Raw genomic sequence first — 18,809 nt, 5'->3', positions numbered from 1 at the left:
GGTGCCTACTCCATCCAATCCTTGATCTGAATTTTTCAGGGGGGTGTTAAGCTTGATTTAGACTTTTTTTTTTTCTCAAGAAAGCAAAACAAGGACAGATTGCCTAAACACCCTGCTGAGTCAAAGAATAACAGCTCAGTATTTCTTTTATTCTTGATGGTGTAATATGCTAGACGTGTTCCTGGTTAGGGATAAGGACTCATTTTTCCTTTGAATTATTTGATAAAGGACTAAGAATGATGTGTTTATTTGCATCATACTACCATTATATGGAAACCTGATCTTAGAAGAAATGTATAACGATATTGAGTAAGATGGCATTTCTTTTTTGGAACACTTCAATTTCTGCATTAGTGACTAAATCCAAGCAGAGTACAATATGAATCAAGATATGATTAATTCTGCCATGAATTAATATGCATTAACTTAATGAAAAAAATCCAAAGGTTACTTTAAAATCTCACCAGGGTGTTCCTTTTCCATGGATAAAATTAATCAGACTACATAAAATTTCAAGACAGTCTCAATCCTGTAACAATTGTTTTCATCTCCTCATGGCTTTAGTTTAGACACGAGGGTTGAGGGCCTGGCACCACTTCACATGGCTATTCTGCACATTGGCTGTAAGGAAACAGGAATTCTGACCAGGAAGAAATCAGGATTTCTCTATATGATGCCCTTAAGGGATCTCTCCAAGTTTCCCTGCAGAGTCCATCCTGCTCCACTATCAGAACCTCATCACTACCTCAGCCTCAAAAGCAATGGAAAAACTCCTCAAACATTCTGACACAGCACCACTTTTATACTTTGACAGCTGTAACTAACACAGCACAAGGGGCCATCACTTTAAATATTGGGGTAAAGACACAGTGCACTAAAAGGTTCAACTGGCACTCTTCTGAACACTGACAGCCCTCATCACCCCCAGCATAAACCACACACTCGTATGCAGTTGTCACTAATGCAGCATCAGGAAGTTATTTACTTAAGAAACATGCAAAAATAATACAAAAAGGCTCTCACTTCCGAACAGTCCTAAAATGAAGTGGGCGTTTGCATTCTTAGCCCCTATTAGCCCACAGAACCAACTGGGTTTTTTTTCTCTTTCAGTTTCATCTCATTATACATTCAGCACCATGATTATATAGAAGGAACAGTCCAGATATGCAATACTTGGGGTAGATTTTTTAAAATACACTTTGTATACTAAATATCCAGGTCTCTGAGGCACTACTCCTTTCTGCTGAAATGCACACCCCAGTGGATGAGACGAACCATAAAACAATTACAAAATCTCATGCAATAGTGGTGAAATACTTTTTAAAAAATTGCTAAAATTTCTGAATAGAAAAATCAAGCCAACACTATGACTGATTATTTCAGCCTCTACCCTGTGCATGTCCAGCTCTGAACTGCAACAGAGACCTGGATTCAGTTCATGAGAGTATGACTGCTACAACCAAGTAAGGGAAGAGCTACTCCTGGGATAGAAGCTGCTGTGAGAAGAGGATTTGTCAGAACATTCCATCATTCTTCTCCCAACTGACTGAGCACAGATATTGCTTAGCTCCAGATGGACACATCACACATTTTCAGAAATAAAGACAAAGTGAAAATATGTTCCAAATAACTTTCTCTCCCCTTCCCCCCCTCTCTAATTATAAACCTGCTCCTAGTTTTGTGGGGTTTATCTCAGCATGCACCCTGCAGTATGCCTATCATTATGAATGGCAAAGAATTGCATAATGGCATTGTTAATAGCCATTCACAGAAGTGTGCTGTAATGCATTTAAAAAAACCTCACAGGCTAAGTCGGGCCAAACAAGTAGCCTGATTTTAAAACTGCTGAACAGACAAGCAACTCCCACTCTTCAGCGAAGCTGCTGAGTGCTCAACACTTGAGAACTGGAGCGCTCTGTAGTCTCTGCTCCTAGTTTGCCTTCTGAAAATCTTGGCTTTAGACAAAAAGTCTAGTCAATATTGATCCTTGCAACAGGAGTAAAATAAAGAGTCAGGACTACTCCTGGACTAATTCTAGAGCTTTGACAGAAAATGTACTGGCAGGTGTAAGGGACAAAGATTTGGATGCTCACTTTCAACAACCTGTATTATAGATGTAGATTTTGGCCAGATCTGGATGTTTTCTTTCGTTGCATTAAGGTAACCTTCAAAAAAATTACTGTACACCCTTGTTTCATCAGACTTCTCAACTGTCATCTCTTTAGAGCTCCAAATCTTAAACAGTAATTAATAGTCTTTTTTGACATTTTGCACTACAATCCAGCCCTGCGTAGTTTAACATTTTGTTTCCTATTTTAGAACTAGTCCTGTCCCTCACAGCTGTGGAATAGCTTCAAGCACCAGTAACAAACATCAGAAGACAGAACAGTAACTGCATTTGACAAAGCCCTCAAACTACATTTTACAACCTCACAGGCAAAGTGTTATTGTGTATTTATTGTGTGGGTTTGCAATTAAAGAGATTATATTCTGGATAACAGGAAAATGCCTAAGTTCAAGTACTGTGGGGTTTTTCCCCTTATTTTCCAGCACTCCTTATTAGACTGACTGTACAAACGCCCCAAAGTATTTTTTACACCTATTTAAATCCTTTTTCTTGTTTTCAGACTTACAAGGACTTCTGAAAAATGGACAAAAAAGGATGACATTTTCCTGCTTAGTTCCTGTTTCAGAAAGGAGCACGAACTCCTGTTTTTATGAACTTTGCTCAATAAAAATCAGTATTCCTGTCAAGACTGAAAAAAAAGGAAAAAAAATTTCTACCACCCCTAAATAAATCTCAAATCACTACAAAAGTGATGCTGACTTTAGTAACTCAACATACTCCTGCTGTTTACTGAAATTTGCTGTCTTTTCAGAGTGCCCTCCAGAGACTTGAACAAGATGAGAAAAGGACACTATTTCAGGACCACTAAGATTGTCATTTTGATTTCTCAGTATGCTCACAGCAAATTTAAAAGGTGAGAAAAAGACCTAGGATGTGATACATAAATTTATTCCTAAACTTGCTGTAAGCAATCTTACTATTGCTGTGAATACGTTTTATATATACTTTAAACCTCTGACAATACTATAATGTAGCAAACTGATCCAGCAGTATCTGAAATCCATTGGTGTCTAAGATACAACTGAGGAAAAAATCTGTAAGAGACATGCTGACCATTCCTTAGCCACACCACTTACAAGCAGATTTCCCCTTCTATTTTGGAGCACGCTATAAAACAAATGACAGAACTTAAAGTATGTGCAAGACCTAAAGAAGAGAAAGCAAAACACAAGAAGTGAGGTGAGCACTGTGAGAACAGCTGGCTCTTGGCCATCTGCCCCATCCCACCACCAAACTGCTCTTGGTCATTTTGGTAAGTGACAAAGACCTCAGAAGACCCAAGGACTCCTTTTCCACAGTGCCCTCAACAGCAGCTGGAGTCACAGCCAGCAGCCCTACAGGTCAGGAAAGCACCGCTCCTCCTGCACTGCATGACCTGCCAAAAAACAGAGCAGCAGATCCCTTTAAAGGCAGCCAGCTTGCCTGCCTCATACTCAAACATTCCAGATTGCTAACCTCCTTTTCCTTACTGCTGCTGAGGTTTGCTGGTATGCTCTGGAAGCAATCTACCAAGTATCAAGTAGATAGGTTCCTTCCATTAAATGTAATTTCCAGAAAACGAGCCATGCTTAGCCCTGGTTTACAATCAGGTGTAAATACCAGGCTCTGAAATCTGATGATAAAAACACCCACTCCAGAAATTAGGCAGAATCTGTGCTACTTTCTTCTCGCTCAGAGTTTCCAGTACAGGGAACAGTTGGATGCTGCAGCCCACGGGAGCTCTCTTCCTCTCAAGGTCATTGCAAAGGGCTGCTGACTGCCCCTCCAAACTGGCCCTGCCTGCTTTGCATTTAATTTGACATTAGGGTCAGTTCTGCCACAATGGAGCTTCCTTAAAAATACATATGTATGTGAAGAGAAGTGAAAAACAAAGTGATGAGTGGCCACATCTTAATTTTGTTTTCAAAATCGTATTGCAGCCAACACCTAAAAGCAGAATTGTGAGTGAATACAGAAATCAAAGGCTGGCTGTACAGCTCAGAGTGAAATATTCCATTGTAAAGGCATCTTTTCATTTAACACAGCTATAGATTTTCATAAATGAAAAGCCTGAGACATGACAAGGAGTAGGAAGGACACCATTCTCAGCTAAATGCATGTGTGTGTGTGTATTACAAAGAAAAGGAGAAAGCACGGAGAGAAGCAGGAAATCCCTGTATTAGGAAGTCAAGCCAAGTCTGTAACAAAGATGCCTGGAAAGGATAAGTAGAATATTTGTAGTTGTGGACACCTACTTCACATCCAAGTAAACAGGGAAAAGAGGCACCCAGTTGAGCTCATTACATAACAGACATCGCATCAAGAATAAGAGGTTTGGTGCAGCAAGAGAAAATATGAATGTGGAAGCAAATAACTCTTCAGTTTTGTTGCATTTGGGGTTTTTTGGGTTCTTTTGGTTTCTGTTTTAAACAACAACGCTAGAGGGCAACGCAGAACGAACCTGCATCCTGCATTTAATGCCCAGCTGGGGCTGCTCCAGAGTCTTCACCCAGCACCTGTGGGCTCCTATTCCGGGGACTTGGGGACTTTTTAAAGAAAATTTCAAATCGTTCTCCTGAAAAATAATTTTTACTGTTTCCAGATATTTCACATGGTTTTTATTTTTTACAACACTAAGTTGCCGAGTAATGTGATAATGTTACCAGGCTCAGCACAAATCTGGGCACACCACCACTTATGTGGCTGCTAAAAGTGGTACACCTGAGGGCTGGATTAAAAAAAAAATGTTGCAGTTCTTGACTATAACTATACTCCTAAATTCAATAAAAAGTTATGCTCCTGTGTAAGAGTTACTCTGAAAGTCAGCCTTGAATTTTCTCTTCAATTTCTCTTTAATAGTATCACAAATTAGAATGTTTCAGGCCACTATTTCACTTTCAAAAGTTCAGGTCTCAGACAAATCACCTACAGCCCTTACTGCAAATACAATACTTCAATATTCCTGGCAGCTTCATCTACACCTGTGGATGAACAGACATCCTCTTTGGTTTTAACTGCCAGCAGTTGATCTTCAAATACTTTCTTTACTGAGTTACTTAGGTGCTAAATTTAGTGCATTAGTTATGAGGCTCCATAACAAAATTTTTACATATTTTTAAAACTCCTCATAATTTTCACATGTATATTAAAAAAAAAAAAAAAAAGAAAAGAGGTGGCTGCTGAAATCTGCTTAAAGAGCAAAACTGTTAAAACCCTATAAACCATATTTAACACAAGATTGCTATATCTACTTGGGAACCTTTTCTCTCAAACAGTTTGCTAGTAGGTGATTACAATATTGTAAGCGCCACCCTTGAAATACTTTTTATCTTCATGTTAAAATATCAGTAAAATAAGCAGCTTGAATCACCTAACTCGAGCTGTACTTTGATTCAGATCCCTGTCTTCCTTGCTATACACATTACCTGCCTGGTTTCTGTTACTTAAAACTATCATTGTACTTATGCTCAGAATACTTTCTTTAAAAATGGTCAACAATATCCTTTTATGCTCCAGGGATCCATTCTAAAATAATATATAGCTTCATTTTCAGCTGGGACTGAATGATGAATGATAGAATGACTCTTCTGGCTATAAAAGCAAAGCTATTTACTCATTTCACCTGCATAAGAAATACTTTTTTCCTGTTTTCGCTTTCCAAAACTATTTCAGCTGATGTTCCTAATGACAGAAAATTGTTTCTTACCAAGTGAATTACCAAGGAATTCCAGGATGTTGCATGTAGCTGGTGTCTCTAACAAGTAGAGACACAGTGCAGGATAGGTAGTAACAAAAACAAAAAGGTTACTTGCTTGCATTGTCACTTTTACTCATCAGTTTATTTATTCTTTTGAAGGAGCTGAACAAGATTTATGCAATGAACACACATGAAGTGCAAGAAGTGCTCTACATGAAACTTGCTTGAAAACTCAATTTAGACAAGAAAAGTGATTGAGAAACCACTCTGCACCAAATAGGCTTAAATTTGTGGTGCCTAAATGACTGAAATAGCTAAATCTCACCATGGTTTAGGGTGGACTGACATCCTCATATTTAGGTTTTCTAAAATAAAAGGACTATTAAATAAAACCCCTCTCTGGGATGTGTCCTTCAGAGTCAATAGAATGTGAGTGGAACCAGCTGCCAGAATTACACAGACCATCTTTGCTAACAAATTTTCAGCTGGAAAACTGTTCCAAGTGACATCACTCCGTTTGCTAAGTCTTTCCCCTGTGATAATGCCACACTAGCATTCTACTGCAAATATTAATTACTAATTAGTAGTGATACTGCCTCCCAAGCAAACACTCACAACAGTAATTAAGTAAATGAAATTACAGGACTGTTTAGGGGAGCAGGGAAAAAGGGAAGAGCCCTCTGCATCATCTGCACAGCATTAACCCCCTCTGAGGAGAAGCACCTGTGCATCCCATCCCAAGCACTCTGCCCAAAGGTGCTTTCACATCCTGCACACCAGGCTGAGATTTTGCCTGGAGAGGACCATCTCTGCCAGGAAGAATTTCATCCCCATCACATACAGCAGCTCCTGGCTTGGAGTGCTTTAGCAAACGCCATTTATTCCCGCAGGCTGCAAGACCAGTATATCCATATCTCTTAGGAGGCACCACCCCAGCCAAAGGAAAAGGCTGGAAATGAGCAGAAGAGGGGTGAGTGTCCTCTCCCTGTTGCTGCCCAAGGAAATGCCACCACGGATGGACCTTCTGCTTCCACTTCCTCCACCACCACCTCCCTCAGTTCCCAGATTCTCCCACTAAACCCTCTGACAAAAATTCCAAGATAATTAGCACGTCCCAGCACACCAGAATCACTCAGATTAAAGGGTCTTATCAACATGTTCAAGAGCTTTTCAGAAATATTCTTATTTTCTAGTTTAGAAATTGACTGACAAATTAGTGATGGGACCTTGCTTAGAAAAGCATCAGCCACTCCTTGACTAAGGAATGACTTAAAAACACCACTGGGGTCATCACACAAATAAATGCCAGGCAGTACAACCAAACCATAGTGTTGGTGTTCTTTTCACCTTTTGGGTTTTGTATTTCTTTGAGACTAAAATTGATAAAATTGTTCACTACAGATTATTCCATGAATGACACACCCAAAACCAGGAAGAACACAGCTTGCAGTGATCTGTTTGACACATACATAAAGTTACACCCAACTAGAAGACCACAAACCTCAGTAATTCATAATGGTTATATAGCCACTTTTACACTAAAAAGCATTATTCCCTTTAAACAAAACCATTAAACAGATTTAATGTGAATATGAAGAACCACATTTCTTTATATTATTACCTTTCTCAATGCAAGATGCTTTAAAAAAGGATTCAGACAAATCAATCCTTGTTTACATTCACAAATTGCTAATGTGCCATAGAGAATTCTCAGCATACACAATCTCTTGTAAGCACAAACCTGAAATAAATTTCTGATGGTAACATCTTAAGTGTCTTAAACATACTTATCTATGCATTTAATTTAGGCACAGTAAGACATGGGGTGTCTTACATCACAAAGAAATGCTAAATAAAATATACATGTGTTTTACCCTACCTAGTATTAGGGTAGGGTAATAGGGTATACATAGTTTTACCCTACCTAGCCAATTAATTTCTCACCTTCCATGCTAAGGGAAAAATGCCAAGTTTGCCCTGTGCTGGTCTGGAAAAGAAAGGATAGGAAAGTTCATGCCTGTTGCCATCTATCCAGCAAATATTTTCAACTAATTGAGCCAGCACTTGGCAGCCAATGGAATGCAACAACCTGCATTTCCATTAGCAAGTTAGAAAATAACTGGGAGACAATGTGGCAATTATTGTTTCTGTAAAAATACAGTACTATTACACATACTCCAAACTTCAAGTATGAGCCCTTTAGAAGAGAGTGATCAATGAGAATTCATTACATTATTGGCTTGATCAGATACCAAAAAGCTTCATCACTTGAAATAAGAACCTAACACCAATTCAATAAAATGTTTTTATACAGTGTTAGGATTTAAATTCTGAAGGTGAACCTTTCTGACAAGGGAAAGATCCAGCTGCCAGGCATAGTGTCCTGTTTTCACCATGTGAAGTTAATAGGGAGCCTCAGCAACATCTACTTTTTCAGCTTCAACTCCTTAATTGCCTACTTCTGTAATTACCTCTTCCCTGCTAAGCTACCTTGCTATTTTCAACAGAAAGAAGGGGCAGAAGTAGCCCCCTCCTAGCAGGATGTTGGCTCTCTACGCCCTAGAACTCAGCACAGCACCATCCCCATCTCCACCTGGAGTCAGGCAGAGGTGAAGGAAAGCTGCAGGTTCCAACACCACCTCCACAAGCTGGAAATGAGGTGAGGAGGCTGAGGAACAAGCCCATGCTCAGTCAGGGTTATGCAGATATACAGGCTCTTGTTAGGAATTCAAAGGGGGATGCCCAGATGTAGTTAGTTTTCTCAATCTGTGATTGACAGATTGATCAAAGTATTTTTAGCTTAAGTGACAACCATTACATAACTGTGATAAGCACTTCAACACCTACCAGACCTACCTAGGCACTATCACTGAGACCTACTGAATTCTGTGGCTGCATCAGTCACAGGGTTTGGAAAAAGGAGACAGAACAGAGACCATTCAGGTTCTAAGGAAAGGTCTCCATATGACCCAAACTAATTTGAAGTTTACAGAGGGCTTTAATAAAGACTGTTACAAAAACTTTTGTGTTGGTCCCTGTGGCACTGATGACTGCAGAACTGCAGGATGAAACTGGAGCTGATCCACTGTGCCTCTTGCAGCCCAAACCCACTTTCCGTAATCAAATCTAGTTGTAACCTAATTGTACTTAAAACAATTTACTGCAAAGGAGACAACCTGGCCTGGACACTAAGTGCCCAGCTTATGGAGTAGGAGACACTGGAAGTCCTCCAGCAACCAACCCAGTCATGCTGGAACACTTCCCACTGCACTCCTGCTCTGCCATCCCACACCCAGCAAGGAAATGGGACTGCTCGGGGGGCTCCAGTCCTGTGGGTGACAGAAGGTGTGAAAACACACAGGCTGCATCCTGGAGAGAGAAAACCCTCTACAAAGGGGCAGTGCAACACGAGGGAAGTGCTGAGACAACAGAAGGTTCAACCCACACCTGGACTCAAGGCCATCAGCTTCCTGATGGAGGACATGCACTGACAGGGTCACTCAAGGGAAGGAATAGCTCAGAAACCCAGTGAGGAGATGCTGAAAATTGAAAACAAAAAGGGAAAAGGCAGCACATCCCTTAGAAAGAAAGCAGCATGGGAAAGTGAGTGGTCCTACAGCAGCTGGAAATGTGGGTCCTTGATACAAGGGGGAAATTGCCACAAGAGGGGCAGAATTTGGTGAAGAAGAGAAAAAAAAAGAAATCAGCTGAAGCACTTTTCCACAGTTATGCTTCAACTTCTTAGACCTATCCATCAGAAAGACAAGAACTATTCACACATGAATTTTCTGGGAAAAGTTCAAAACTGTAGGATGAACTTGTGTCACACGATCCAGTAATCTAACTCGGGTTTCATGCTCTCTCTGCAAGATTCCTCTTTTAAAAAAAAGAGCGCTTAAAAAAAAAACCATTGTTTTTTCAGCAGGAGTGGTAATTGAGCAGCAAGATGGAAGGACTGTCACTCAAGCTGCAAGTTGTGTCACTTATCCAGAGTGAATTATGTTAAAAACATGAGTAACATAACACACCATGCTGCTTCATTTCACATAGACTATAACAACCTCTCCCTACAATTTCTGAGCCATATATGCCCAGGGGCCAGGAACTGCTGACTAATACTACAAAAGTTGGATAATATCAATCAGAGTATTTTCTCCAGGGAAAAGGGACATTTGAAATGGGTACTTTCAAAACAGATTTGTACCTTTCCATTCCATATTCTTTCTTTTGTTCCAGTATGATAAAAGGCAAAGGGATTACCATGTACCAAAGTGATTCCAGTCAGAGTGACAGGAATCAATACATTTTAACTTTTCCGTGGCAGTTCAGAAAACTGAGATGGCAAGAAAATGTAAATGTGTGTGATTCAGGGGAAAACTGTTTTAAAGTCTGAAGTTTCAGAAAACAATTAGATTTAAGAATAATCATAATAACTGAATACTACTCCATTCCACTGTTGCTGGGCATTTACTATTTGGATATGCAAATGAGGAGTATCTTCTAGAAGTTCCAGGGGCTCTTTGTTTCCTCTTGAATATATGTGCTTTGTTTCCTCTTTAATATATCTGCTGAAAACATGAGGTTAAAAATCTATAACATCAATAAAATGGATGCTAAAGCTGAACAAGTAGAAATTTGCAAGCAAGGCCAACCCAAACCTATTTATCATGCACCAAATTCAATTTTCAGCATAGGATGTATTGACATACTAAGGATTAAGACTATCACAATATAATTAAATTTAAATCTATAACAACCATTTCTCATCCACAGAAACTTGAAATTAAAACACAGTATAAACTTTATTTACCAAGACAAGAATAGATATGGTTTCCTTATAGACTCTAATTGCATTTTGTTTCACAAATCTAAGCAGATTTTAATTTCTCAGCTTGTCAGGAAAAACCCAAATTTAGAAATCAATTTACACTCCACATAATAACTTAATTTTATGAATAAATTAAATGCTACAAAACTCTTCAGAAAAGTCTATCATGAGATTTTGCTTTACCATTATCAATGAGCTCTTCTCCAGTGGGAGCAAACATCAGCGAATGCTCTCCCCCGACAACAATAACGTGCATGGGAACTGAAGCAACCACATCAGCAAATCTGGTGGTAAAAGACAGCTTTGAAAGAAGTGCAACACCACCACAAATCTCAGAACCAGAACAGGACTGCTCATCTCCTCATGACAAACGCTGGTGTTCACAGGTGCTGAACTACGAGCGCCAGGGGATCCACTGCCACCACACACACAGAGGAATCATTTGACCACATAATGATGAAATGCCAAGAGCTCAGGCCCCCTGATCTTGGCTCCACTGAAATCAGTGATGTTCTTTCAGGAGAGACAGGCTTTGGTTGCAAAGGACTTCCTCCAGCTCCACCAGAGTCATGGACAGCTCTTCTTCCAGACCACTACTGATTGTGCAGTGGGGAACAGCTCATCACACCCCAGAGCCTCTGATCTCTCAGCACCTGTCCCCATGCAAATTGAAATTTCTGCCCCTTGGAATTTCCCATCCAAAGACACGCTGCTGACCAGACTTTCAGCAGTGTGCCACAATGGAAGAGTCCCCTCTGGAGACTGCCACTAATGGTGCTGAGTCAAACCTTGGAGCTACAATAGAGCAAATGTCCCTGGCAGAGATTGCAAAGTGTGTTCCCAGTGCAGTGAGCCCAGGGTGTTGGCTCAAGAAGAGTGGATTGAGCTAAACTGCCCATTAGTCCAAAAAACAATGCTGGCTGCCCTAAGCAGCCTGACCCCAAACACTGATTTTTCACCTGCTGCATAAACAGCTGGCTCTTCCCTGCACAAGGCATTCAATTTTGATAGAAAGCAATGGAACACAATGCTGAAATCATGCTACAGTGATCAACTAAGCAAGACAGGTGAATTAATAAACAGATTAGAATGACCTTAAGAGGTCAGCATGAGCTCTCTCCTGTGTACTTAAAGAAGAAACTATTTAGACATTTCTTTTAGGCGTTTCCATCGCTGATTTACGCAATACATACACTGAGAGACATCAGCAACAGTAATTGTGCAGGTTTTTTAAAGATCCTGGAGGAGGCAGAGGAAGAAGGGGAAACAAAAAATTCCTCAAAACAAAAAAATATGCATTTTCAACAAAGCTTCTGGTATGAGAGTTTAATGTGAGATTTCCCACTTCTCAGAAGTGAATGATGCCCAGCAAATAACCATGAAATGAAGTGGAAAAAAAAATGACAACAGAAGCTTTGAGCTGGCCTAATTTTGTTTTTTAATTCCTACACTTGTGATTATCTTTTAAAGCTTCAGAGGACCAAGGCATTTTCATGGCTAATTTCATTCTTGCAGTTTGAAGGGGAAGAGGAAAGAATACTCTTTTGTTAAAAAGCAAAGCACATCTTGCATCTCTAATGACAGCTGAGTTCAGTGCTCTCCTATAACTGAGATTCCAAAATTTACTAGAAAGTGATGACACAAACATACAGGATAAAGCCCCTCCATAACACCTTGGGATTCAACTTGGCAGTTTCAAAACACTGATACTGTAAAAGTGTGGCTGGAAATTGCAGGACAACTGAAGCTCAGGCACAAGAGGCACAGGCTGCTGGTAGGGAGGAACCCCGAAGGATGAAGCAGAGAAACTAATTAGGCTTCCAATTCCATCAGAGCTAATCCTGCCCAGTGTAGCCTCAGCAATAAATATTGATGTGATACTTTCATCATCCTTTGAAAGCTGTATCCCCACTGAATACCACAGTGCTGAAACAAAGTGTTGTTCTGCTTTCATCTAAATTGTCCATCCTTCATAACAAATCTCAGTGACACCTCCTGGGTGGTTTCTTATCTTTATCCTCCTCACCATGCTTTATTTTCAGCATACTTACTGAAAATCTATTTCTTTGGCCAATCTGCTCTAAATGCAGAGCTACTGCATGTCTTTATGCTCAGAAGTGAGACCCTGTTTTCCCGGTGAAGGCTAATTTTTGAGGTACAACCTAATCACATAACTCTGGAAGACCTGAACACACAGTGCAGATTGCGTTTTCCCTACAGCAAAAGGTGTGACCTTTCCCTCGCTGCCCCTCCTGCATATTTATTTCAGAAATGTGTAAGAACAGGAAAACCAAGAGTGGATGAAGAGGGAATGGGAGATGAACAGCAGTCAAAGAGCAGAAGGAAGACTTGCCACCACTCAACTCTAGAGATAAATGAGACAGAAGGCGAGGGAAAGGCTAAATATGGAGAAAGCACAGCTGCCAGGAAAGGAAGTATCTAAGGAGAACAGGAAGGCAGGAAATACCCATTTCAGGGTACCTTCTTTAGGATGGACAGGTGGCATAACTCTCTGGAACCACAGACCCAGTTGAGTTTTCACCTGGCTCAGGAGTTTACAGCCAAATACCATTTGTTTATCTAACTCCTCTTGGTTAGCTCAGTAATGCTCTTCAAGTACACCTTCACTGGCCATTCAGGGATTCATCTTCTGAATCAAAACAATACATTTAAAACCTTCCCCCAAACACACTGTGAAAAGAAGGGTAAATTTCTGCCAAGACCATGTCTAACACTGACACGGAAGCAGCCTTAACGCACAACTAGGCACGAGAGACGCGCTCCAGCCCAACACAGCACATCCCAGCTGCCTCCAGGATTCCAGCTGCACCAAGGAAAGGCCAAACTGAGGAGGGGACCACGGCTTGCTGCAGGTTTGAGAAGCTGCAGGCACTCCACGTTGAAAGGCAAAGGTCTGCAGTCACACCCTGGCGCTGGCTGCAGCTCGTGCGGCCAGGGCTCGAGGCACCGAGGGGAGCCTTTGCCATCACCTCACAAGACATGGAGCGCTGGGGTTGTGTCCTTGGCATCCAGAGCTCACAGCAGGAGCTCACAAATGTAAACGTGTCCCCTTGTTTCCTTCACCCTCCCCCCAGAGACCAATGACAGCGCTCCAGTCACCAGAGGGGGGATTTGGGCAGGGCAGCTGTGCCCACAGAAACATCACCTTTTCTAGGTGACAGTACAAGCAGACTGTGACCAGCCACTGCTGCAATAGCAGACTCCAAAGTTGGCTTATTCCTAAATCCCCTGGGCTGCTCTGTCTTGTTGGCAGTTGGGTTGGTCCTCTGGAATGCACGGATCATCTGTATGAGCTTCAGCCATAGAAAGTGGTGTGTGCTATAAAATGACACCTACATTGTTGGACACCATAAAAATTGTTTCTCTAACATGGGAAAATATGAACAGCCAAAACTCTAAAACCACCCCAGAATTTAGGTATAAATGTATCTCCTAGTCCTGAGGCAACCTATCGCCCCTGACAGAAACATGTCAGGAAGGTATCCTAATTTACCATTAAAAGTGATTTCAATTATATCTTTCCATGCCTCCTTCCAAAGATTGCTCTTTGCAATTCTGGGAGAATAGAAGGGCCAATATGGTTTAATTTGCTTTTTCAACAATCTGTACTGAATCCTTCACCAAGGAAAAGGATTAACTGTGAGGCTGTCATACACTTTCACATGGTAGGAAGGCAAACACATGCTCAGAAAATAAAGGGTGGGAGTCTGAATATATTCTCTGCAACAATGACAAACCTTTCAGATGTCTTTTTCTACAGCAGTCAAGGGAATTCGCATTATAAATTAAGATACCAAGTTAATATTTAAAACAAGTAAGAAAAAGCTGAAGAAGTGTACTTCCCAGATTTAGCCATCTGTTTTTTGAGTATAAACACATGAAAATCATCCATTTCTAAGTGGGAGGTAGAAATTACATGGATATCAGGAAAGCAAAAAACTGCAACATAGAAGGTAATAATCAAATTTGTCTTTTAAGCACAGTTTCAGGCAAAAGGCTTACGCCATAAGAGAAATCAGTCTCACTGAAACTGGAATCTTATTCCAGAATTTAACTGACCACAATATTTTCAAGCCCCAACAATATATAAACCTGATCAAAGTGACACACAGCAAAAAACATAGCTTTCATAAGATTAATGTTTATTGTAATCTTCTTTTTCTTAGCCATGGCCAGAACATTCATTTTCATGAGCACATGTTGATTATCAGTCTCTCCTTTGAAAAAGGCTTCGTTCAGGTACCTGTTTATTTGTAATCCTGTGTTTGGAATACACTATGAAAACTATAATCATATTGAAATTCTGTAACTAACATCTATTTAAGGCCAGGAATACTAAAATAATGCAAAGCAACTGAGTTGCAATGGTAATACTGATTCCAGCAAAGAACACACCCATCAGCATCTAGCATAAACAGAACCATCCTGATTCTACCACCATCCTTATTCAAAACAAATTATCAAAGCAAAGCCACCACTCCACACCCAGAAGCAAATAGGTCGAACACAAAATGAGACAAAAACACAATTGTCTGTACAATTAAGGGAGTTACCTTTTTTCCTTTCTTTTTCCTGTGAGCTGGTTTAGCATTTTTCTCCTTTGCTTCCTCACTCATTTTTTCAGCAGGTAAATGTACAGGGGAAGGGGAATAAAAGAGATCACTGCTTGTATTCCAACATGCAAAGCCACTCAAGTATTCGCAGCGCTGAAACCAAAGTCCATCTGCTGACGCCTCTCAGACAAGTAACAGAATAACTGCTGCTAAAGGCGGCAGCGCCTGCTCCTCCTGCTCAGCCGGGAGTCGCTCATGCCTCTGCCTTCCCCTCCGCCAAGCGGGCTGCTCTCACATCAGTCCGACCCCTCTGAAGAGCAGCCAAGGCGTTCTCCTCTGTCTCCCTTAGGCAGTCTCTACTCGCGATCTCCAGGTTCCTCGGTGGCGGTGCGGAGCGCTGCGGGTCTCCTCCCGGGGGAGCGGCGGCGGGCAGCGGCGCTCAGCCCAGCACCGGCCGCCGCTGCTCGCGGAGAGCGAGCCCCAGCCGCTCGCACTGCCGGCCCCGCACAATACCGACATGTGTTGAATGCATCAGGGCATACCAGAAAAGGAAGCCTCCAAGAGTGATAAAAGATCGGGTTACTGGATCTTAAAGCCACTCCCAGGCAGATTCAGACAATAAAAGGCACAACACGCTGCTGAAGAAATTGCTAGATGAGATGTTTACGTTTCCAACAGCTCCAGGTCCCCGTCCAAAGGACCTGAAAATTGCCACTCTGAACAATAAGCTTCGCAATATTATCAATTCATCTCATAAAAGCAGCAGCAGCAGCATTTCAGCAAAACACACATTTACAACTATTCCTGCCTGTGTGAGCTTGCTCCTCCCTGGTTCGCCTGTTCCTGTGACAGGATTTGCAGGGTCCCTGCAAAGGCAGCTCTCTCTCACACAAGTGTTACGTGCCTCATGTATGTGCACGACGGGCAAGTCACAGATCATGTTTCCACATGCTGCCACCTACTCCGCTGAATGCTTTGGCTACTTCCCTACAAGTCTCATGGAAAAAAAAAAAAAATACATAAAGCAGGAGAGGCCAGAGGCTTCGGAGCAGTAATTCTCTCCCCTCTGTGCCCATTAAGACACAACGCACAGGTTACCAACAGCCATGACAGCAGACATCCAACACGTCTGGATGATGTCATTACCACATTTCAGGCTGTGCACCCCTTTAGGCACAGCCACGCATTCCTGCATTGCCCCTCAGGATCCCCTCCAGGGGAGCTGAAGGGTGGAACAGGTATCGGGCAACAGCCCCATCCTCTGTGCTCGTATCGCAGACCTAGGGTAGCAAGATGCTGGTTTGCCCATTTCTGAGGTGAAATCAGTCACATCGGGGGTTGTTGACACAAGTGACAATGAGAGGATTTGCTGTGTTGTTATTTTGCTGGGGGGGTTAGGGGGTGGGGGTGATATTTGGCTTTCTGTTTGTTTGCATGTTGAGGTTTTCCTTAAACAGGCAAGGACCAATTAATACATGCATTTTGGGGGTGGTTGAGGTTCATATCAGGATCCTCCTGCCTTGCCTCTTTCAGATCTTCTCGCCCTTCACCCTCCTTTCAGCAGCATTTCGCTCACGACAAACAACATGCATACCACAGACTAAGAAAAGAAGAAGATGTAATGCACTGATTCATAATGCTATTTGCCTGAAAGCCTTCTCCTTGGATCATTCCCTACAAGTGAATTTCAGTGAGCCACCACAACAGCACCATCAGATGGAAGCTGTTTTCCGTGTGCTGGCAACAAGTCCTTGTGCTCGCTGTCTCCATGGGCTGGAAACAAACTGGCATCACCTGACCCTGGGGCTCCAAACTGGGGATTTAATTCCCCACATCACCCTGGCAAGGTTGGCATTCTGAGGAGCTGCACCTCATACAGTGCACAGTTTAAATAAACACTGTCAAAACACTACCCAAAATTAACCTTGAATCTTCATTTAAGTCACTGACATATGATCAAATTCATACTTACAGGCAATATTTTGGTACAAAACACAAACACTGTTGATAATGCACAGGAATTGAATTTTCACAGGCAGTTTGTTTTTAATGGCCATCTCTGAGAACGAAAAAGCACCCCAGCCTTTGACAATTTCACTTTTTCTATATGTCATGTTACAAACTAAACTGCTCTCTGCTGGTTAACAGTGGGTAAAACAATGCTTAAACCATCAAAATAACATCCCATCCTTAATGCATGTACAAAGCAAACCTCCTCTCTTCAAGACAGTTTTCTACCACGTGTGCATCCACCTGGACAACACATTGTTTTCTGAATTAAGTCCATATAGGTAGAGTTCAAGTACAATTAACTGTGTGTTCTTAAAAGTAAGTTCAGGCTTGGATCCCTTACACTAGCTAGCTACAAGAAAGCCTCTAATTTGTGGCATGCTTAGCTAATTGTATGCATGGAAAGCAATTCTGTATTACTTTTTAAATTAAAATGTCATAAACAGTCATGCTTCCTCAGGAATAAAAAAAAGGAAAAAACGGCCTCTTCCCAGAGCAACTTGTTGGCTGTCATATGCTGACACATTCAAACCATTCCCTGATCTCAGGCAGCCAATGAAGGAATATCACAGGCTCCCAATGAACTTTGGTTTTTCCCATGGGTATCTCCAAGTCCAGCCCGTGAGATGGAAACTGTTTTTTAGCGGTTTTTTTACACATTACATCCTGTCCATAACTCAGGTAACACTGAAGATATTGAATTATCAGTGCCCTACTTCAGAACCTGTTTAATTTTTCATGTTTTCTCTCTCATTTTAACGAAAATGAGTAATCTCCCAAGAAATGGTATATTTAGAATGTGAAGGAAAAATCTAGATAAGCAAAAGAAGAATTTTATAGTCACAAGATGCTCAGAGAGGTAGGAAAAGCTCTCACACTCCTCTCCTCCCATACTGCTCAGCTAACCATAGCAACCCTGCTGAAAAGAAATGTAATGAATCTCTCTTCTACCACTTGAAATAATCATTCATCTGTCAACATTTAGACACTTTTATGAGGTCTTGTTTTTCATTTACTCCTTACCTCAAAAAATTTGTCAAGCTCTTATACTCCAGGTGAGGAGGCAGCAGAGGCAGCTAAGTACTAGATACTAGAGTACTTAATAGAAATACACAACAGATTTCTTAGGAAAGGCTTTAGGAAGGAAAAAAAAAGAAAGAATAAATCATTTTTTCTTCTTCAAATCATGCCTTTCAACTTTATTCCTCTGCAGACCCACAAATTAACTTTGATAGTAAAACTACTATCAAGTGACTGGTGACATCAGTCCATCTCTAAATTGCACTATGGAAATTATTCAGATTATCCTCCTTCTATCCCTAGGCTTTTGGCATGCTCAGTGTAACTCTGTGCATTTAGATGCCTAAGGCAACTGAAATGGAAGGAGAAATGCCAAACAAGACTGCCTGGAAAAATTAAGATTTTCAAACATCCAAGAAAAGTCTCTTACGCACATTAAAGTGTGTCACAAGCAAAAAAACTAAACTTAAAAATACTCTGCATTCTTAACCAACAACAGAAGACAAGGAAAATTTAGTTTTAAAAATTAGCTTAAAGGAAACAGAAAAACCAAACAAAAATGAGAGCAAATAC

At 41.2% G+C, this 18,809-nt stretch overlaps 1 protein-coding gene across 3 annotated transcripts in view; it reads right to left on the bottom strand.

Moving 5' to 3' along the window:
* The window catches only part of ANK3 (ankyrin 3), a 289,144-nt gene extending 273,095 nt beyond the window's left edge, over nucleotides 1-16,049 (bottom strand). The window contains exon 1 of one of the 3 annotated variants that reach the window (XM_041475697.1): nucleotides 15,207-16,049. In XM_041475697.1, coding sequence (XP_041331631.1) covers nucleotides 15,207-15,269 — 63 coding nt within the window. In that variant the 5' untranslated portion in view covers nucleotides 15,270-16,049. The remainder of the gene's footprint in view (nucleotides 1-15,206) is intronic. The other 2 variants (XM_041475680.1, XM_041475687.1) reach the window with 2 other exon arrangements.
* Nucleotides 16,050-18,809: the final 2,760 nt, after the last annotated feature.

Source organism: Pyrgilauda ruficollis, unplaced genomic scaffold (assembly GCF_017590135.1).
Source record: "Pyrgilauda ruficollis isolate IOZ18807 unplaced genomic scaffold, ASM1759013v1 scaffold11, whole genome shotgun sequence".
NCBI lineage: Eukaryota > Metazoa > Chordata > Aves > Passeriformes > Passeridae > Pyrgilauda > Pyrgilauda ruficollis.
This window is presented reverse-complemented; position numbering and strand designations above follow the sequence as displayed.